Raw genomic sequence first — 22,342 nt, 5'->3', positions numbered from 1 at the left:
TAGGTGCTGCTTCCTCTCTTCCTCTGCTCTGGGTCTCCAGTGAGCTGTCCCCAGGCAGGACAGGTTCTGGAATAAACTAATAGAGAGAGAGGGGAGGGAAAGTGGCAGCCTTGGAGGGGTGTAAATGTCCAGGTTAACCTTGCTGAAAGCTCAGCCTGAACCAAGTGCTTGCGACAGCAGCTGCAGCCTCAGGGTCAGAGTCATCCAAACCCAGAGCTCTCCCCAAAATCACGCTTGTTTTGGCTACCCTGGCACCAAAGAGCAAGCGGTTTTGTGGTGCCCATGAAGGCTTTGACCCTGAACCATGGCTGTCAGTGCTGTGTTTATCTTCAGGGCTCCTGGCATACCTCTCTCCTCCACCCCAGGCATTATCAGGGGGACAAACAGCAGCCAGTCACCTGTGGGGAGTGACACAGGGAGCTCATGTTCCTTTCTGCAGCACTTTACCCCCTGTTTACTGCACCTTCTGATCAGCCTTATCAGATCACAAAACATGCCTGATGTGGGTGCATGAGCACTGACAGCTCAGGGCTGCCCTGCCCTTGCACAAGAAGCTGCTGCTGAAACCAGCACACTCTGGGCTTCCTGTCCCCACTTGGGATGATGGCAGGTGAGGGACCCTCTCCAGATGAGCAGCACCTGTGGAACATTCACCAATAAAGCCCCTCCTCAGGCTCTCCCTGCTCCCAGGGGGCTGGGGAAGCTCAGCAGGCTGAGGGCAAGGCAGGGGCCCGTTTGGGCAGGAGCTGCCAGGGCCCTTTGGTGGAGCCTGTCCTGGGTTCAAGGGGCTGTGCCTGGTGTGTCTCCCCCTGGAGCAGCAGCTCAGCCCCTCCATCACCCTCCCACTGCCCAGGAGGTGCTGTGGGATGGATGGGTGAGATGTGGCCCTGTATCACGTGTTTGCTTAGGGTCCCCATGGGACAGGAGGTGTGAGGTCCTGCAGCCATGAGGGAGTTCCTCCTCTCCCTCCAGGCACAGCTGTTTCCTTTTGGCTGCCTCTAGGGAACCCACAGAACTGTTTTTGTTGGCAGAGATGGGCTGAGAGGATCTCTGAGGTTTCCTGTGCCTCCCTGGGAGGGAGACACTGCGGGGCCAGCCCACATCCCCTTGTGCTCTGCAGAGGAAGCCTGCTGGGGCTGGGAGGGCAGCAGGGACTCACGGGGTGCTCCTTGAGGCCTTGGCTGCAGCTTCATTTATGCTCTGTAGGGAAGATGTGGTGGTGTCTGTGTGCTGCTCAGGGCTGGGCACTGCTGGGGACAGCAGTGCTGCTGTGCCCTTTCAACCAAGGGTGCAGAGAGTGGCCAGGTCTGCCTGAGCCCCCCAGCCTGTTGGGGTGTCCCTGCTGCCTCCTCTGACACCCCATTATCCTGCTCCCCAAAGAGCAGATTGGGAACAGGGCCAGCATGGGCAGAGGGTGTTGGGTGTGAGGGGCAGTGTGGGGACCAACACCCCCAGGCTGCTGCTCCCCAGGAGCCACCACAGCTCTGTTTTCTGGGCAAGGGGCCTCCCTTTCCATGTAGCAGGCTTTAACGTGGTGCACATTCCCTAATTTTTACCATTTTTACACAAATTGCTGCTCTGACAACATCTGCTATGACAGGGGGAAGTCCAGGAAGGGCCAGCCCCAAAGATGCCATCACCATAAAAGTGGGCAAATGAAATGGCCTTTGGGCTCCTGGTGACCTCATCACAAGCATCAGGCAGAGTGTTTTATCACAGTTTCTGGACTTTCAGGTTAATAAGTAGCAAAACACTTGAGCCATTCTGGATTGCTAAAGTTCATGGCTGTGCTGCAGGCCATACAAGGGCATTTGGGAAGTGCTTTCAGTGCCAATACAATGGCAATATTGTCCTGCTGTGACCCTCGGGCATTTCAGTGCAATGCAGGGGAAAAGTATTTGATGTGTAAGATATGTGGAATGTTTTGAATCAAATCTTTGGTACTCAATTTTTATTTCTAATTCTGGAAGGTAAGTGTTCTACCTTATTAATTACTGTCAAGGCACAATTCCTTTGCTGGTCCAGGACTCTGATAGGGTTTTCTTTTTCAATTTAATCAGTCAGTATTGTTCAGTTAGTGGTTTGAAGCATGATAGCCTGCCCACTACAAGGCAGTCCAAGGAAAAATGCCTCATGGTGGTTCCAGTTTCTTGAAGGAGACTGCTTAACTAAGCTGTAGGAGAGCAGGAGGAAATCTGAAATACAGGCTTTCATGCATGACAAGATGAGGCTTTGAAGTTAATCCTCTATAAAGATATTGCAGCCACCAAATAAAGTTTTGTGCCAATAAGTGCACCCATATTGTTAGCAGTTAAAGATGTAATTAAAATGCACATAATGCATGCATTAACTTTTAATAGGGTTAATAAAGCATTTTTAAAGCTGTTATTAGGCAAGCAGGTCTTGCTTTATGATGTTTTAAACAGCAGGAATGTTGTTGTTGTGTTTGTCCCAGGTTGTACAATGAAAGCCCTGAAGAGTGGCAGGGTGGCTGCTCCTCTCAGGTGTGCACAGAGGGGTTTTTACCCCTGTGCTCTCACTCAGAGCTGCTGTTTGCAACAAGGTGAGCTGGGATCTTATCCCTGTCCTTGGGGACGAATTTCTGTAGCTCTGTTATTAAAGTGGCACAGCTCAGGGCATGGCAAGGCCTTCCTCAACAGCAGCTCCCATGGTGGGCTCTGGGGCACCCTCCTGCCCTGTCCCATGCCCACAGTGCCCTGGGCATTGCTCATGGATTGTGTCACAGGGCCAGGACTGTGCCAGTGGGAGTAGATGGGGACAAGTCACCCTGGGAGGATGATTCAGCCCAGCAAGGCAGCGTGCAGCCACTTGTCATGGTTGCAAACAGCCTCACCACGTGCCCTGGGGATTCCTCACCCAGCAGTGGAAAATAACATGCAAACCTTTCACCCAGTGGAGCAATGCTGCCTCTCAGATTGGCGAGGGAGAATCCAGCCACAGCTTCCACCTTCCTATGGAAAACAAGACTGTTTATATAAAAGGTCCATGTCCTGGTTTCTGGGGCCATGCAACAGCTATTTCTGATTGTTTTTTAATGGTTTTTATCATGTGGTTGCTCTGGTTTAGATACAGATTGTTTCTCATAAGTCATCAATGGATCATAAGTCCTCATTGTGGTCACTGTCTGTCCTGCTCACAGGATCAAAGCTGTGCTCCTGTGCTGGTGGGAAGCCCAGCTCCTGACACTGCATTGGGAATGAGTAATTTTCAGCTAAGGGCCAGCATAGCCCAGAGAGTGACCAAGGGGTGACTCAGTCCTTGCCAGCTGCCACAGCTGTGTGATGAGCTGTCTGTGGGCTGAGAAAAGAAACAAAGCTCATGGGGCAGGTCAGTGCAGGCACTGGCTTTTAACTTGGGCTTGCCACATTGCAGCCACCCCAAACATGGCCTTGCAGGGTCCTGAGGAGGTGCCCACAGAACTGCTGGGATTTCCTCTGCAGCCTGAGGCTCATCTGCTCTCTGTGGGCACAGGGAGCCCAGCTGTGCCCTGCTCTCTCCCATTGCTCCCCCTGTGCCATCTGGAGTGCCCAAGGTGGGGCAGAGGAGCAGCCTCAGCCCCTGCCTGGCCAGGGGGTCACGGCACTGCAAAGAGCCTCCCCCAGCAGGGCTGGCACCTGCTGGAGCTGTGGCTCTGTCCTGGCAGTGCCTGGGCCAGGGCAGCCCATCACCACCACAGGGGTGACTCAGTGACTCTTCCCTGTGGCTGGGCTCCTGCTCAGCTCTGCCGTGTTTCGACACAAACCCACCGCAGGTCTCTGCTTCAGCCTCTCTATTTTAGGCACCACCATTTGCTGTGACTGTACCAGGGGCATTCCCAGCAGGAATAACCATGGGCCGGGTAACCCATGGCTCTGAGTCAGCACTGCCCTGCAGGTGTCCCGGCCGTGCATGAGAGCTGAACAAACAGCTCTGAGTGCAAGCAGGGTTTGAGGGCTTGTGAAACACCTCTCGTGTCCACCCAGGTCACCTTAGCGGAAACTCAGCTTTGTTTAGCCCTGCTTGACTGAGAAACAAAACCCAAAACAGCTGAGCCTCACCTTCACCAGGCCACCTAAACCCTTTGATATTTGGTTATAAATCTCTTCTGAGAGTTCATGTTATCAAAAGCTTATGGTTATCATAGCAAACTCTGACCTGGAAAGACCTTTACACCAATTATCTCACCTTCCCCAGCCTGCCAGGCCAAAGGGACATCCTTTATCAGGGCACAGGTGGGGTGAGGGTTTGACCCAGTTTGCATTTACTCAGGAGCTGATCTCATTTCCAATTTAATTAAGTTTTCTTACAACTTTTTGGCATAATTTAAAGGTACACACCAGCCTGATATGTGACCTAGGGGGAATGAAAATAAATTTGCTTATAGCAAAAGGATCAAATTGGCAGTTTTAGGAAAAATTGGAACAGATTTTAAAATGCAAGTTGAAATGCAGCTCCTGATAGCAGTGCCATCTTTTGGGAAGGTAAAAGATTTGTAACCTGACTTTAACACCTGAAATAGGATTTTTATAAGTTGGATCCTCTGATTTCAACCTTTGTGTCTTTCCCATGGGGACATCCCTGACCAGAGCCCTCCCCCAGACCTGGGAGCAGCTGTCCCCCAGCCCAAGCTTGCTCCCAGGCCTCATGCAAGGGGGCTGTGAGGTTTCTCTGTGGGGTGCAGCACTGCACTCTCCTCCTTTGTAGTTCTGTGGTGATTGTATTGCCATCCCCTTGACATCCCTCTTGTGACCCCCCCGTTGTTTCCACCCTGGTGTCTCCTTGTTGTGACCCTGTTGCTGCCTATCACATTCCCTTTTTTATCCCTGCTGGATCCCCATGGCAACCCCATTGTGAGAATTCTGTAGCCTCATTGCATCCTTCTTGGCTCCCTGCTGTGTGTCCCTTGCAATACCCCCCCTTTTACACTCACATGGTGAGGCTGTTTGCGATCCTAACCACTGACTGCAGCCTGGGCAGGGTGAATCATCTTCCCAGGTTAGGGTAATCCTAATCCGGGTGTAACTGGCCACCCCTTGCACCCCTCCCTTAGACCCCCACTAAAGTCACATCACATCCCTCTGTTGCCACTCTGTGTCCCCTCTTGTACCCCCACACTGTCCCCTGGCACCCGTGTTACACCCTATACACCACAGCCCAGCTGCACCCCCTGCTTTAACCCCGCTGAATTCCCATCACAGCTCCCCTGAATCCCCCATTGCATCCCCCTTTCCATCCCTATTGCAATCCCCATGGAAGCCCCATTACTTCTCCCCTGCCTTCCTTTTGCAGCTTCACTGCATCCCCCCTTGCACATCCTGATGTCACTCTCCATCCCCGCTGTAGCCATCTTGCAGTCCTTGTCCCCCCCCCCGTCTCCTTTGTCACGGGCACACCAGCCCTATCCCACCCCGCCTTTCCCGGCGCGGTAACCCCGCTTTGGCCCCCGTTTCACCCCCTTTCACCCCAGCCGTGTCCCGCCTTTCCCGGTCCATCCCGCCCCGCGGAGCCGCATCCCCGCCTCTCGGAGCGCCCCGCGGAGCCGCACGGGGCGGGGGAGGCGCCGCGTTCCGCCCGGCGCTGCCATTGCGGCCAGGCTCGGCTCGGCTCGGCTCGGCTCGGCTCGGCACGGTGAGAGGCGGGGGCGCGGGATGCGGGGCTGGCGGTGGCACTGACAGGACCGGGGGGAAGTGACAGTGACAGGAGCGGGGGCCGTCCCGGCGGCCGGGTGTCCCCAGCCCCAGCTGTGGTATCGCTGGGGGTGAGCAGCAGATCGCGAGCAAAGAGGAAATCCAAGAAAAAACACTAAAATAGATATTCAAAGATTTAATTACTTTGCCTTTAACTTCCTTCCCCCTCCTCCAACAATTAATCATTTGGTGGCGAGGGGGTTGGAACATGATGATCTTTACGGTCCCTTCCAAAGCAAACCGCTTTATGACTCTAAAGGGCTCCATGGTCCCAGCTGCTGCCGCTCGGAGGATGCTGTCATTTTGCCGGAGGAGGATGCTTTGGGGCGGGCCGGGGGGGGCTGTGTGCTGAGAACAGGGGCCGAGATGTGGCCCTTGGACACCCCTACCCCATCCTTGCCCAGCTCTTTGCTACCCCCTGCCCGGAGCCGGCAGAGTCCGAGCGCACCCGTGACACCCGATGCGCCGTGCATGCTCTGCTGCGTGCGTGTGCGGCAGGATGGGGATGGCGACGGGCTCCGGAAGGAGGATGGGCACGATGTGAATCGCTAAAGCAGCAGCTGACTGGCAGCACAGCCTGCTTGTGCCATGCTTTGCATCCACCTTGTGCCCAGGCTGGCTGGCAGTGATGCTGATAGCTTGTCCCTGCATATTGCCAGCCTGGGGTGCAGCAGCAGGGTCGGGAACCAGCCCAGACTCTCTGCACAGAGACAAATGGCTCAGAGATGAAGGTTTTGTGAAACACTGCTGCAGAAATAATGATTGCATTGCTGCTATCTATAAATAAATGAAGGTGAAAGGGCACATTTCCCACTCTGGGCTCATTGGAGGCAGGATTAAGATTGAGAGCTGACTGACAGACAGAGGTCTTTCAAATAGTAATAGATATTAAATTACAACTTCTCTGTGATTAGCACCTAAAGGATCCCATAGCAAACTACACCACTGGGGAATCATAATAGTTGTTATGTCATCGTTTATAGTCAATATTATTTTTCTGGCTGCAGATGATGCAAGGGTGAGGGGGTTTCTAAGGGAAAGAGTTCACGTGCATGTTTTGGGTTTTTGTTTTTACATGGTTAGTGGTGTGAGGCAGGGTTTCTAGGGGGCCCACCTCAGTCATCAAGGTCCCTCTAAGCCCCCTGTTTCTGCAATGGAATCTTAAAAGTGGTTAATGCTTTTTCCTTTTCAGTTCTTAAAATCCTCCAAAAACATATGTTTTTGTGCTGCTTAGCTTTCAGTGATTCAGTAATCAGTGAGGCATGGACTGTGCTAGGTGCAGGTGGGCTGAGCAAAACCCTGGGTGCAGCAGCCGTTATGCAGTCCAGTCCCGATGAGCACAGCCCAGGACAGCCTTTGTGCCTGAATGTTGGCAGTGATGGCATCCATGTGATTCTTATTTGTGAAATCCCTGCCTGGCCTTTCTCAGGGCTGCCCAGTGCATCAGCTGCCAGTTTCCTCTTCCAACCCAGGGGCCTTCTGCCTTGGGGTGGGTTTTGTGCTGCTGCTGCCTCTCTTGGGGGGCTTAGAAAAAAATTAAAGATCTGAGCTGCGTTCTTGGGTCTTGCCCAGCCTCCCTGGAGTGATGCACTGAGCTTGAAAGAGGAAAAATACCTTTGTCCCATGGCTTTGGGAGTGTCTTCAACATGTGGTCCTCTGTAGTGACCCACAAACCCCTTCCACCTGTTGGCCCCTCTCTTTGCAGGTGTTGAGATCCTTGCTTGAATCTGACACAGGGGAGGAAGCAGCAAACAAATGGAGATGTGGAGCCACCCCTTAGCATCTGACCTGGGACCACCCCATTAGCTGGGGTGCCTTGTTCTGGGGATTGTCCCAGGTGGGAGGCAGGCTGTGGGGTTAGTGCTTGTTGCCAGTATGGGAACCAGTGCTCCTGGATTGGCATCCCATGCCCTGCCATGTGTTCAGTGTGCTCGGCCTTATCACACATCATTTATCAGAGTTGCCTAATTGATGTTTCCAAGTTAATTTATTAAGTGTGTGGAGATCCTTGTGAGAAGCAGTAGCACCACTTGGGGCCACTGGCTGTGACTCTTGGTCACAGGGCACCTCAGAATGATGGATGAGCTGTGGTATGAAGACTTACGGCTGTTACCAGAAGGCTTGTTTTATTTTTAAACCCACAGCAGCTTAAAAAGCTACCCTCCAGCTGCTAGCAAAGGACTGTGCTGGGGCCTGGGGTGATGGTGCCTGGTCTCAGTGCAGCAGGGAGGGTTAGCATTCCTGGATGGGCAAGGCCACTGGGCACTGGGCTCACCTGGTGTGCAGGGCCGGCATTGGGCATTGGGCTCACCTGGGTGCCGGGTCGGCACTGGGCTCACCTGGTGTGCAGGGCCGGCACTGGGAATTGGGCTCACCTGGTGTGTAGGGCAGGCATTGGGCACCGGGCTCACCTGGGTGCAGGGCCGGCACTGGGCTCACCTGGTGTGCAGGGCCGGCACTGGGCACCGGGCTCACCTGGGGAGGGTTGGCTGCCATGGCCCTGCCGAAACGCTCCGGCCTGATGGGGACAGCACTGCCCGGGACCTGCGGCCGTGGCAGGGGGAGCTCTCCGGGATTTTCTGCCTTGAAGCAGCCCCCAGCACTGATGCCGCCTGGCTCCGGTGCACCTGTTGATGGGCCCCCGTGAATGTCACAGCCGGAATCTGCCAGCGAGCTCAGGCCAGCGTTTCGCTGCCTCCCCGGTGATTTCCTGCGGCTGCGCTCCGCTCCAGCCCGTCTCACACAGGGGGAGGGGAGGGGCACGGGCAGCGCTTGGAAAAGCACCCCTAAGACAAAGAGGAAGGGGATGAGCAGCAGCTTAGCTGGCTTTGTTCTAATAGCGGAAATCACCTGGAGGGCGAGCATGAGCCCGCGGCGCTGGGTGCGCGCAGCCCTGCCCGGGCGCTGGGCCCGGCTCTCCCCGCCGCGCTCCCCATGGCCGCTCCTTTGCTCCTGCCTGGAACAAGTGCACCCAGCGGGCCCTATTGTACAAAGGACCGTATTTACATAAACAGGGCAGAGGTTGGTCAGAAGGTGAATATGAGACGTCTTGAAAGGAAGTTGGCGGCTTAAACACCCGAGCTCACCGGGCCGCGGAGCCTGGAGGGAGGAGTGAAAGCAGAGCTGCGATTTTGACCTTGTTCTTTTCCTCTCCTGACAGCGTTTCAGACACTGCCGCTGCCCACATCGAGCAGGGCTAGTGCCGAGAGGAGGAGGTGATCTCTGCAAGGTAAGCCGGGTTTTTTAAAGGCTTTCTCCTCGTTTAGCTTTCTAAAAGCGGTGTGGAGATGGAGGCGGAGGTGGCGATCGCAGGGGCTTCCACCATCCCGCGCCTTCTGCTTCCTGCAGCCCTCTCTCGTTACGGGTCACCGAGGGGAACAATGGCGATTTCCGTGCTTAATTTCTGCCCTGTTTTAGTGACATAGCAAAAGGCAGCCAGTGCTCTGGGGTGGCTCCCTCACAGCCCTGCTCGCATGGATAAGTTTATCGGTTGCATAATAAAATGTTTATCTATGAACAAGCCATGCTGAGAGCAAGGATCTTTTTACAAAGTGTTAATTAAACGAATAACGATGTATTGTTGCGGCTTGAAGACGGAAATGAGGTTTAGCTTTGTAAAGGAGGTGCCTCGTGGAAATATTTACAGCATTCCTCGAACTTCAGTTATTTTTCTATGTTCCCTGGGGGAAGAGGGCAAATCTGGCTGATGTTCCAGAGGTTCTGGATACTGTTTCTCTGGGTTGTGTGTACCGTGGGGTCCAGTGTGATCCCGTGTGACGGTGTCCGGGGGTGGGACGCTGTTACTGTGGCGATTGTGTGTCTGTTTCATGGCATCACATACCGCACACACCACCGGGAGTCTTGCAGGAAACTGGGAAAAATCTGACTGTCCTGACACGGGGAAATGTGGAGATGGTGATGGGGGGTGAGTGGCTGGTGGGAGAGCAGGCATGCAGGATGTTTCGTTTTACAAATGTGAGACAAAAGCGAAGTGCCGAGGAAGGGGGGAGCCGTGAGTTGGTTAGCAGGGGGAATTAGAGGAGATGTGTGTGTGGCAGCGTTTAATCTCTTAAGGAGAAAAATATATCCCAGCTGCCTGTGGTAGGGAGAGCTCAGGGACAAACATGACATTGTGCAAGAGCTTGCCCTTGCTCCGAGTGTCCTCCACCTGCTGTCCCTGAGGCTTGTCTGGAGGATGCTGGGGAGCAGGGATGGGGAACCTGTTATCCACAGGAAGTGCAAAATGTGGGGCAGAGGTGAGGATGTGGGGGTGGGGATAAATTTGTTTCTGATAAGGGCTGGACACTAAAGAGTGCCCTGCCAAGTTGTTTCCTTCTGTTCCCGAGCCCATTAATAGTCTCTGCTGCCTTGATTAGTTGGTGCCTGTGCAGAGCTGTAATGAGAGCTGGGTTCAACCCATCAGTTCTAGGTCAGTGGTTGTGTGCTGGGGATTTGGGATCAGGCAGGAGGAGAGAGGGGAGACAGAGCTGGGTGCCTACCTCGAAAAAGAAGCAGAAAAGAAGTGTGGAGCCTGCCTGAAGCTGGCCCTGCCTGCACTCATGGTGGGGGAAAGGCTGCCTGCACCCCTTGGGGGCTGTACTTGCTGTGTCTGCAAAGGGTCCCAAGGGCCACGCTGTGCCCTGTCACACCAGACATGTTCATTGCCTGTTTGAGACGTGCTCTCCTGAGAGGATAACATTGCAGTGATTAAATCCATTAAGGAGCCAGAAGAAATAGGTGGGTTTTAAAACTGAAGGAGATGCTGCTGTGCTGCTGAAGGATATCTGCCTCTTGCAGATCTGCTTTCCTCCTCATCTGGCAGCAGAGTTCTTGTTTAGCAATGGTTTGTCATAATTTCTGGTGGTTAACCTCAGAACTTTCCCTAAATGCAGGCAGGTGAGGCTGAGTAGTGAAGAGCAGCATGGACCTGGATATGCTGAACATGTTTGTCATTGCTGGTGGCACCCTGGCTATCCCCATCCTGGCCTTTGTGGCCTCATTCCTCCTCTGGCCCTCGGCGCTGATCCGCATCTACTACTGGTGAGTGTGTGAGCCCCTGCTCTCGGTGTGCTGGGGGAACCTGCACACGTGGGGCAGGGTGGTGTGGGCAGGGCTGGGTGTTCCTGAGCTCCTCCAGGGCCAGGCCAGCTGTGTGCAGCTTTACACAAGTCTGGGAGAAGAAAATGGCATTTTCCTATTGCATTTTGCTGTGGAGGCCTGTCTGTCCCAGGGGTTTGGCTGTGCCAAGGGGCAGCTGGCCAGGCTAACACTGCAGTGCCAGCTTGCAAGATCTCTCCAAGCCTCTCTGGGTTGCTTTCCCCAAGGACAGGACTGAGCCTGGGAAGAGCACTGCCATTGCAGCATCTCCACCAGCCTGGCAGCTGTGGAGTCTGGTGACCTCCCTCCCACCCATCAATGTGCCTGTGCTGTGGGTGTCCCTGGGCTCACATGCTCCATCCCAGCTGACAGCCTGCTCACAGGCAGGGACTTTTCCCTCATTAGTCGTTATGGATGAGGCTTTTCTCTTCCTCTCTTTTTTTCTGGAATGGAGCATCAGAGAAGATGCAGAGATGCTTTTCCTTATCCCCTTGAATTTTGTCCTCTCTGTTACCAGGAGGCAAGCACTAAATCCTTCAGTCCTCCTTTGTCCCTGGAAATCAGAGATAAGCCCACTGGCAGCTTTCCTCTCTGGGTTTGTTGCAAGGAAAAGCTGAAGTAACCCCCTTCAGAAGTCAGGCAGAGTCTCATCCCCAGCATGGAGCAGGCAGCAGCAGCAGACAGCACAGGCAGAGCAGGCAGGGTGTCAGGCTGCCCTCACGTGCTGCTGCTAGATGGTGGCACCTACAGTCCTACAGTGCAGCTCAGGGGTGCTTCCAAATCCAAGTGACATCCTGTGAGAGGAAGCTGTTTGTCCATTGCAGCACTCAGGTGCAGCAATGGGATGAAGCCTGTTTCTAAAGGCACTTTAATTAGCAGCCTTTTATTACAGCATCTGAGAGAGGAGGGAGCATGGGATGAAAGCCCCAGTGATGGGATCACCACTCTGCAGAGGAGAGCAGGCAATGTCACAGCCTTCTGCTGCCCCATGGGTGTCTGGGTGGCACTGGGCTTGGCAGGCAAAGTGGTTTATTTCTTTGGATATGTGGGTGGCTGGTGGACGCCAGGGGGGACCCTGATGGGCTGAGGTTGTGAGGAGGATCCCTGCAAAGCACTGCAGGGTGAGTGTGGTCAGGGTAAGCCTTCAGCAGCCACAGGCAGGGTGGCAGGAGAGGGCAAAGGAGTGCAGGGTCTGTGCCAGGAGCTTGGAGGAGCCAGGCTGGGTGGAAGGTAGAGAATTCCCTGCTGCCTTTGTTCTTCTGGGACTGCAGATAAGGGGCTGAGTGAAAATGCACCATGGGCAGGTTGGTCTGTGTCTGGGTGAGGGAGGGAGCATGTGAGCAGGGGTCAGAAGGACTGTCTTCTTTTGAAGGGTGAGGTCCCCTTATCTCTCTCTTCCAGCATTTCTGGCAGTATGGAATTCTTGCAGGAGTAATTGCAATGCACTGTGTGTCATAGGCACCTCTTTTGTTAGGGACAGTGGATGAGAAGTGTGGGTTTGCTCTTACTTTTCCTTTTCTATTGGTTTCTTTCCAAGTTGGAGTTGTTTGAAGGGTAAAATTGCTGTGTTTCCCCATCAGGAGAGGTGCAGGAAGCATGCCATGCTGCCCTCCTCTTTGCAGCACTGTGCCTGGGAGGTGCCGGGGAAGCTTCTCCCTTCTCCCCTAATTCCCTGCCCCCTCCTTCTCCTCAGGGCCAGTCTGTGTCCTCAGCTGGCACAGTCAGGGGTCACTCTGGGCCCCCTCAGCCACGGCCTCTCTGCTTTCCCTGCTGCTAATGCCTTCCTGCCTGGCAGGATGTCCAGGGCTGCCCCGCTGACCCCGGCCCTGGAACCGCTCTGCCTCTGCTGCCACAGGGGTTAATCACTTTAGCTGCTGCCACTAAGTGAGTTAACACCTTGTGAGGGATCAGTTCAGCTTTGCACAGATTATTTTGCCTTCTGCTGAATTGATCCATTAGGATCAGTTGCTAAAAATGTTTATCATCTTGCCCATTGGTAGTTCACACCAGTGCCTTTGAGGCAAGGACTCTTAAGACACTTATTAGGGAGAAATTCACCTCTCCTTGTAGGACCAGCACAGAGCTGAGATGCTGCTTAAGTCCCACTAACCCCCTCGAAAAAGGGATTATGCTAAAAGAGGATTTCACTATGCATAAGCTTTGAGTGGGCAGAGAGGTAGGACAGTCCAGAAGCGTTGGTGACCTTGCTCTTGTGCCTTAAATAAACTCTGATACGGCACATAAAAGCACTTGCCAGTGTTTTGGCCACCAGGAGTAGCCCAGCAGTTGTCCTGGCAAGGGTTGTATGTGAGCACAGGGGAAAGGCAGACCAAGGGGCCCCATTCCCTGCCGTGGGCTGCACGTACACATCATGTGTCCCAAGTGTCACCGATAATCTCTGCCCAGGTCCCTCTGGCCAGCAGTTCTGCTGCATCCTCTGAGCAGGCTGCAAGCATGTGCTGGCAGGACTGTCTGCCTCTGCTTTGGAGCAACAGCCTTGGGGTTAGCCTGCTATCTTCTGGGGTGCTAAATCCAGTATAAGGATGGTCCACTCCAGTCCTTTGTGTGTGTATAATTACATTCCAGAGGCTGTCTAGGCTGGTCCATGGGAATTGGGTTTCTGTGGTGCTCCAGGGTGACATGGTTGTTTTGGCTGGGAACTCATGTGCTTGTCTGTGGGGTGATGTACTCCCATTGATGCAGGACTGTGTCCAAATGACCTTGTGACAGACCCACCTTATCCACCTGGGAGAACTGTCTCCCTTGGCCTGCCCATCCTGTACCCTGCCTTCCCACGTGTGCTGCTCCCTTCTCTTGACTCTCTGTGCTCATACCAGCCTTTGGGCATTTTCTCTTTTACCATTGTTGTTTTGGCCCATTTCCATTGCTAAATGAGTTATTTAAGGTATTTTTTTAAAGTTCTTAACAGACAAAGTGTCTCTACAAACCATCTGCAGTGCAGCCAGCAGCCAGTTCTACACCTGTCCAGGGAACACATGCCCAGGGTTAATCCCAGTAGTCCCATTATAGCACCAGTGAGAGCCCAACCTAACTGGTCTTAATAAGCCAAAAAAATCTATGGCTGCCTTCAGACTCGTCAGCTGCCTTCTATCATGGCTGGGCCCTGGTCTTGTCTTCCTCAGTGTTGTTTTCTCCCTGTTTGCAGGTACTGGCGCCGAGCCCTGGGCATGCAGGTCAGATACGCAGCCTACGATGATTATCAGTTCTGTTATTCCTACAGAGGAAGGCCTGGGTACCGACCATCCATCCTGATGTTACATGGCTTCTCTGCCCACAAGGACATGTGGCTCTCCATAGTCAAGGTGGGATTCTGTTTCTGTCATGTTGCTCCTTAGTGAGAGTTGATGGTGCTGGGCTTGGGGGCAGTGTGGGGAGCCCAGTGATTGCATGCATGGGATGGGGTGACTGCTGTAACATGCTGGGAACACGCTGCTTAGCTCCATGCCCATTGCTTGCTGCCTTCCTTCACCCTATAACATGCAGGGCTGCAGGGGAAGAGCAGCACACACCTGCTGCCTCCATGGGAGGCAAGTCTTGGCCCTGCTCTCTCATCCTTGGTGCAGGAGCAACCAGGGCTGTCATGGGGAGAGTGACCCCACCCTGCTCCCACCTGGGCTCCCCATTTGCCATCCCTGGGCTTTGCAGCAGTTTCCCTGCGCTGTAACCAGCCCTGGTTTGTTTCTTCAGTTCCTGCCAAAGAACCTGCACTTGGTATGTGTGGACATGCCTGGGCACGAGGGTACGACCCGCTCGGACTTGGATGATTACTCCATTAGTGGGCAAGCTAAGAGAATACACCAGGTAAAGCTCCAGCATCACATCATTCTGCAGAGGGATGTGGGGACATGAGGGATATGGGGACATGAGGGACGTGGGGACTTGAGGGTTGCAGAACCCCCTGAGTCTGTCTTGTGTGGCCTCACTCTCTCCCTTCCCAGGCAGCCAGAGCCACCAGCCTCAAGCTTTTGAGTAGAATTTCTCTAATGACCTGACCCCATGCTGTTGTTTCCTCTCTCCTAACAATGCTCCTTCTGCTCCCTGCCAGTTCGTGGAGTGCATCAAGCTGAACAGAAAGCCCTTTCATCTGGTTGGCACTTCCATGGGGGGAAATGTTGCTGGTGTCTATGCTGCTCAGTACCCAGAAGATATTTGCAGCCTGACCCTCATCTGTCCTGCAGGTGGGCAAGGCAGGGGAGGGAGGCAGAGAGAGGGCAAGCAGAAGCCAGCAAAAGCTCAGGGCAGAGCTGGATGCAGCATAGATGTGTAGTGCAAAGCATTTATAAATAATTTTTATTTACATACTGGAAATTTCTGGCAAGGCACAAGAGAAAATCACAGCTTTGTGCTGACTACTCTTCTCCAGGGGTTTGGTGTTTGCCCCACTGTGCTTTGGTTAGAGTTAGGACTAGGGAAAATGGGACAAGTATGTCTTTTCCTTTGGGATGGCAGGCATTTTACATGACATGTCTGCAGCCTCTCAGTTCAGGAGCAGGATTCAAGACTGCAGCAGGAATGGCCTTCCCATTCTGGCCTCCTGAAAGCCCTGGTGTGCTGAAGGCCTGGGGCTTTGGGAGCTGGGGAGTTCTGGCCTCCCACCTTTGGGTGCCTGCAGTGGAAAGAGCACTTGAGGGCTGGGTCAGCAGGGTGTCCCCTCCATCCCCTCTATCCTCTCCATCCTGGACAGGGGGCTCAGGGGAGCCTGGGCATTCATTATATGCTGCAGGAGGCATAGCAGGCGAGAGCTTCTCTGCCAGGGAGGCTTTGCTGCATCCCAGTTGTCATAGCAGCTCCTTTCCCTCCCACACAAGGAAAGCAGCTTCCAAATAAGCACTAAGGAATGAAATAAAGCAAATGTTACCTAGCTACCAGGCTCTGGGGGCGTTGGGTTCCCACTCCCCTCTGGGACAAGTGTTGACTGCCTCTCTGGCTGTTTCTGGGTGTGAAACCTCTGTGTGGGGGATGCAGAAAGGTTTAGGATTAAATTGCTGGGGAATTTTTCTTCAGTGGTGCATGTAGATGGGGGTGCTGAAATTTTCTGTCCAGCCCTGTGCAGTGGCAGCCTGGGCACTGGTGTTTGCATGTGATGAGCACATAAAAATAATCACTATAGCTTTGCTGAAATAGTCATGCATGTCTGCTCCTCGTGCTGTGCCAGCCTGTGGGGGTGCTGAGCCCTGGAGCAGGAGGGAGGCTGGGTACCTCTGGGTGCATTTTGAAGTGGCTGTATGTACAGATGTTTTCTTCCCCTCTTTTTATAATTTTTTTTTTTGAACAGTAAGCAGGCAGGAAGCCAGAGACAGGGATGAGGGAGGTCAGCACAAGAATGCTTTTTTGTTTGGACTGTTTTGGGGGGCATCTCATCTGGATTTCACCCCTTCTCATTTGCCCCAGGCCTGCCAAGTACCACTGACAGCAAGTTCATCAAGCAGCTGCGGGAGCTGCAGGAGTCCAAGCGCATTGACAGGATCCCTTTGATCCCCTCCACCCCTGAGGAGATGGCAGACATGCTGAAGCTTTGCTCCTACGTTCGCTTCAAGGTGCCACAGCAGGTGAGGAACCAGCACTGCTTGTGGAGGTGGGAAAGGGGAGCCAACACTGCTTGTGGAGGTGGGAAAGGGGAACCTACAGGTGGTGAGAAGGTTTTGCTTCTCCCTGAGCCTACGTGGTGGCAACTAAGGCAGTGCTGGGAGTAGAGCCAGAGCTGCCAACGCTGCCATCACCCAGGTGAGACACACCCAGCCCCACTCCCTGCATTTTTCCAGCACTTTCCCTTCAAACCCTCTTTTCCAAGCTCCCTCTGGCAGTCCCTGCTGGAATTCCTCCTCCTGTGAAGTTTTTGGCAGCAGGCTGGGATGTAGAAGGGTTTTTTAGTAAAATGGCTGGTGGGAAGCATTAAATAACTAAGGCAGCTGTTGTCTGATGTGGAGGGAGATTGTTCTCTGCTTTTTAAGTAAAAGTAATAGAAATGTTAATTGTGTCATTGTCAAGGAGAGGAACTTGGTGAGGGGCTGGCTATTAAACTAGTTTTCCTTAGGAAGTCTGGAGTGAGTAGATTGGAGAGTAAGAAAAAAATGTAAGGTAGTGCCAAGACCTTTTGTGTTTTTGCCAAAAGAGTACAAGAAGGAAGAAAAGTGCAGTCATGGCTGAGGTGGCTGCTGGCCAGGGCCAGAAATTGGGTCTGCATCATAAAAGACAATATTCCTTGTTGCTGAAATATACGTTGTTTAAGCGTGGTTTCAACAGCCCCACTTGCTTAGGAAGAAGCTCACACTGGGGCCAGACTTGCTGGGGAGACAAGGCTGCTCTTGAGTGTCCTTGGGCAGGCTCAGCCCTGTGCAGGGCTGCTCCCCTCCAGCAGCTCTCCTCTGTCTCCCTGCAGATCCTCCAGGGCCTTGTCGACGTTCGCATCCCACACAACGAATTCTACAGGAAACGTGAGTGCACGGAGGCAGCCTCCTCACCGGGCTTTCCTGCAGCATCCCCGGGGCCTGGGGATCTGCTGCTGCCAGCCCCCAGGTCCCCAGCACATGGATGTGCCCCAGCATCCCTGGGCTGTGTGGCTGAGGGTGGGAGGGGGCAGTGTCATTAACAGATTTGGGGACACACCTGGGTCACTGGTAGCAATGCACTGCCACCCCCACTGGTGACAGGGCTGTTGCTTCACCCTCGCCCTTCCATCTGTATAACAAATACCTATGAGGAGATTGTTTGCAGCTGGGCTTGATGGCAGGACAAGGACAGCCCATCTTCTCTGCATGGGTTTCCCAGTGAGGGGACACTAGCAGGACCACTTGCGCCCCTTTGAGACAAGGAAGGCCAAATATCTCCCTGTAGGACTGACTCTCCTCTTGCCCCACTAGTGTTTTTAGAAATCGTGGATGAAAAGTCCAGGCACTCCCTCCATGAGAACATGAGCAAGATCAAAGCACCGACACAGGTCATCTGGGGAAAGCAGGACCAGGTAGGCAGCCCCCTGCACATCCCCCACAGACCTGTCTCCATCTCTGCCTGTGCCCACCCACAGGGCACGGTGGGGGCTGTGCTGCTCTGCAGGGAGCTGGCACTTGTGTCAGTCCCCAGTGGGTTTAGAAAGGGGCTCAGCAGGGTGATGGGCAGAAAGATGACAGCCAGCTTTCCAGAGGGAGGAGAGGGCACTGCCAGGGGGGCAGGTGGGGGGTAGGTGCCAGCACTGAAGCAGGCAAGGGCTGGGAAGAAGAATAAAGTGTCAGTGAAGAGAGTTGTCCTGGCAACTGGGAAGAGATGTGCTGTTTGTGGGCAGGCTTTGACTCTTAGGGTTTGTTTCAGAGGAAGGAGTGGGAGGGAAGATGTGGGAGGAAGCAGGCTGCAGGCATGCAGAGGGCTCTACAAATGCAAAGATGCAAGTGTTTGCTTGCAGTGATACCTTTGCACTGAGACAGCAGCTGAAAAGCACACAAGAGAGCTGCCTGCTGCATGCTGAGACTGGCACTTGCAGCCTCCCTGCCCTGTCCCCAGGCATCACATAGACTGTGCCTGCATCCCTGCTCCACATCTGGAGCATGCAGAATCAACATCTCTGGATGTGTTTGAAACAAGACTGGACATGGCAATTGGTGCAATAGTCCAGTTGAGGTGTTAGGGCATAGGTTGGACTCGATGATCTTAGGGCTCTCTTCCAACCTCATCATTCTGTGATTCTGTGATCTCAGCTGGACCCAGCAGGGTTTCTGCAGCAAACCCCCTCTGTGGCTGTGGCAGTGACTGCTTTTCCCCTGCCGTGCAGGTGCTGGATGTTTCTGGTGCCAGTGTTCTGGCAGGGGCCATCCCAGACTGCCACGTGTACATCCTGGAGAACTGCGGCCACTCGGTGGTGGTGGAGCGGCCCCGCAAGACGGCCAACCTCATCCTGGAGTTCCTGGCACTGCTGCACAGCATAGACAACAACAAGAAGCAGGCCTGAGCGTGGCAGGGAGCCACGTGCCCACGCCAGGTTCACTTGTAAAGTACTGCAGCTTTGATACGTTCTCAGGGATCTTGTACGAATCGGGGTCCATGTGCCAAAGTCCCTGAGGAAGGCAGAATCACTGATCCCCAAACCTATAGCACCACTGGCACAGCAACCTGGGCTCATTGAGCAACCTCCATAGATGCAGGAACAGAAGCAGAGTATCTCCCTTTTCTACTTAGAGGTAAAGTAGAAATGAGCTGAAATCACCCAGAGCTCATCACACAGCCACCCATCTTACCTGGGTTACCAGCACGTAGTTGTTCATGACATTTTCCTAAACTAGATATGAAATATAGGAAGATATCTGGAATCCTGGACTGAGACTGAGACTTAACGATATTTTTACTACTTAGAGTCCATCGTGTTGCATGCTGCTGTGCTGTAAGAGAACCCCCAAGTGCTCCAGGCGTCTGCTTGAGTGCCCTTTGTGTAGCTCCTGATCTCATGATTTATCCAGAAAACAACAGAAAACTTCATGTGTGGAAGTCCAATGACTGTATGTGCAAAAATGTTTACACTCTGAGTGGGTTTTTCTAAATCTCTGAATAGCTCCTGTGTATTTGTAATGCCTTAACGTTGCCCAGGGCGTGGTGTCTGTGCACAGCCCACCTTGCCCAGGGCTGGTTCTACCTGAGGGTGGGCACAGCCAGTGACCACGGGGTGCAGGCAGCAGCTGTGGCACTGCTGTGGGGCTGGGGCACTGGGAGCTGCCCTGAGCCCGAGTCAGCAATAAACCCATGGCCAGGGTGGGATCCAGTCCCCCCAGGGTGAACTCTTGTCTCAGCTCCTCTATCACACCGTGCTGCTGAACACCTGGATGTAAATAACGACTTTCTTAATGAATTCTGTGAATTCTGCAAAAGCCAATGCCACTGGAACAGGCTGAGGGGTGGGAGGGGGCTGTGTGTGCCCAGCACAAGGAATGGTGAGGAGGGGTCAGCTCGCCCACGAGGTTCTGGGCGTGGTGGGGAAAGGTACAGTGTACTTCTGCAGCCTCTCCGTGAGCACAGCTCCTGAGCAAGGGAAGCTGTGGGTGGGAACAGGCAATACAGGCAAGCTGCACTTTACAGGCTGCAAGGTGATGTTCAGGGATGATCCAGGTCCCTCACTGCCTGTCCCAGGGACAGAGCTCTGGTCAGGGTCTCAGGCAGGCCCAGGGGTGCTGGAGGGCAAGGCAGTGTGTGGTGGCCTCAAAGGCAGAGCAGCAGGTGGCTGTCACCCCTCAGTCACCCCAGCCCTCCTCAGGGGTGACGGGGGGTGCTGTTAGTGTCCCCCCACCGACAGCTTCCTGAGGTACCCGGATCTGTACATACATCTGAAACTCCCTGTCAGCTTCTTGGCTCTTTTTAAGAGAAGAAACATTGTTCTTTTAGAAAAAAATAGAAATTTGCTGTTAATTGCTTGGTATTGTTTCTACTACAGGAGTTGGTTTAAAGAACAAAATTGCTGGTAGTTTTATGTGGTAAAAGCCAGAAAAACTTGTTCTGTATCTATATGGTTTCTCATGCCACAGATTGCTGTATGCAAAGGATTTATATGGCTATTAAAATCTAGTGATTTAACGAGTCCATGGTGCAATGACTACTTTTTTCCTTTGAAGAAGAAGGTGGCTGTGGTGTGGGATGACACAGGGATCTTGCTCTGCTGCTTCTTTCCTCCCCACATTTCTGGGAGATGCAGGTTTTGGCTCAAGGAATATTTTGTAATGGAAAGAGAGATGTTGAAGACACAGAAGGCTCAAGTCTCATTTCTTCAATGACAACACACTTTCCTTTTTTCCATATTATTAGGAGAAGGTGTCACCAAAGCCTCAAGAAGAAAACAAAACCTCAAGGGGCAAGGGAATTGTGTTTTAAGCACCAAGATTCCTCTTAAAACCCTTGCAAGCATGTTAAATACCAATTTCATCTATTATTGCAAGTCTTACTGAATTCATACACTGTGCTAGGAATAGCATTGCATCAATTTGCAGGCAAAAGTATTTGCATTTCTCCTTTCCCCAGGAGGCTCTTGAGGCTCAGCAGCTGCACTGTTTGCCAGAGGAGCTGCAGGGAGGGCTGAGGAGCATCTTCCTGGCTGTGCCCTGCCACTGCTCCACTGCTGCAGTGATGCATTCACCAAGGTGACCCTAATAATGATCACAGAGGTGGGAGGGGGCTTCTCCCCCACAGGTAGGGGCTGAGGTTGGGGTGGCTCAGGGCATCTGCATCATGTTTTGCAGTAGTTGAGCAATAAAAACCCTCAGGTCTATATTGGAGGGGGCCCAGACTGGCCCCAGAGCAGCTGAGCCCACTGGAGAGGCAGGGATGCAAACTGCCTGCACCTGCAAGCACACCTGGTGCTGCTCCCATCAACCCTCCCTTCCTGCTGGGAGCCAGGAAAGCCCCAAACAGGGCTCACTCCCCTGGATCTGGCTGCTGTGCCCCTGGCTCTGAGCTCCCAGGGAGCCCTCGTCACCAGCAGGTACAGGGCTGGGATGGGGCTGGGCAGGGGCAGAGGCTTGGGCTGCTCCTGGTGGGTGTTTGTGTCTTGAGGGCAGAATTCATGGAACTATAAGGAAACTACTGGATCCCAGTTGTGGCAAGCCCAGGTACTGGAACCTGTGCATGGCCTGAGCATCCTGGTGTGGCAGGAGGGAGGAGGTGTCCTTTTGGTGTGCTGTCCCATGGATGAGGATTGCTTTCCTTGGGGCCATGTGGCTGAACTGGGTCTGCCCTGGGGCTGGGCTGGGTCATGAGGCTCATGGAGGTTCACACAAAAGCTGAGTGAGGAGTAGGCCCTTGGTTGTAGTGGGTCTTGAGAAGGCTGTTGCACTGTATTCTGAAAAGAGGCTCCAAAATACAACAGGGCTGGCTTGAAATAAATCTGATACTGCCTCTGAGCAAGCTAAGCACCCAAGTCTGTGGTGGTACCTGCTCCTGGAGTGTCACTGGGAGCAGGAGGGACAGAGCTGCTGGCAGCTAAGCACCTGGGTACTTGGTGTGTGCCCAGTTGATGCTGAAAGGGAAAATGTGGTGGCCTTGAAACATGGACCTTTCAGGGAACCCTGGGCTGAGTCCTGTTCCACTCAGCTGCAGACAGACGCTTGTCTGCAGCAGAAAAGTGTCTTTCTTCCCTTTTATCCCCCAGTAAAGGAGATTAATTAACATTTGCTGCCTTGTGAGAGGGTTTCACCAGCTCATTCTGCACAGAGGACCCTCTGAAGGGCAGAGTGGTGCTCAGGGGGTCTGGCACTATGGCTTGGCTGCTGCTGTGGGTGTTCCCCACTCTGGCAGGCCCCACTCAGCTGAACCTTCCCCTGACCCAGTGCGTGTCACAGTCCTCTTAGACACACTGTTTTTCCAATGGAAGCCTGGGAAAAATATGGGAGTGTTGAGATGGAAGTGATCATCTCCAGGGATGAGAGTGCCCTGGAGCACGGCTCCCCTCACCCACTGTACAGGGGGCACAGCAAACCCCTGTCCCTGTAGGGGCACCTGTTCCCTGTGCTGCCGGTGGCTGCCTTGTGACATGTCGAGGGTCCCGTGCCAGGACCCTCCAGCTGGGACTT

At 53.5% G+C, this 22,342-nt stretch overlaps 1 protein-coding gene across 3 annotated transcripts; it reads left to right on the top strand.

The window, feature by feature from the left end:
- Positions 1-5,551: 5,551 nt before the first annotated feature.
- Positions 5,552-20,358, top strand: ABHD6 (abhydrolase domain containing 6, acylglycerol lipase). Of its 3 annotated transcripts, none has more exons than XM_059480351.1 (10): positions 5,552-5,628; positions 8,848-8,916; positions 10,580-10,727; positions 13,951-14,107; positions 14,493-14,606; positions 14,851-14,983; positions 16,197-16,354; positions 17,185-17,239; positions 17,666-17,766; positions 18,568-20,358. In XM_059480351.1, exons 3-10 carry the CDS (start codon positions 10,609-10,611, stop codon positions 18,742-18,744), a joined length of 1,014 nt encoding a protein of 337 aa, XP_059336334.1. In that variant the 5' UTR covers positions 5,552-5,628; positions 8,848-8,916; positions 10,580-10,608; the 3' UTR covers positions 18,745-20,358. The 3 variants fall into 3 exon arrangements, with proteins under 3 accessions (XP_059336334.1, XP_059336333.1, XP_059336332.1); XM_059480350.1 differs by lacking the exon at positions 5,552-5,628 and adding an exon at positions 8,552-8,720; XM_059480349.1 differs by lacking the exon at positions 5,552-5,628 and having other exon boundaries at positions 8,709-8,916.
- Positions 20,359-22,342: the final 1,984 nt, after the last annotated feature.

The sequence above is a fragment of the Ammospiza nelsoni genome, chromosome 11, assembly GCF_027579445.1.
Source record: "Ammospiza nelsoni isolate bAmmNel1 chromosome 11, bAmmNel1.pri, whole genome shotgun sequence".
Lineage (NCBI taxonomy): Eukaryota > Metazoa > Chordata > Aves > Passeriformes > Passerellidae > Ammospiza > Ammospiza nelsoni.
The sequence above is the reverse complement of the archived record's forward strand: the minus strand, read 5'-3'. Positions and strand labels throughout refer to the sequence as shown.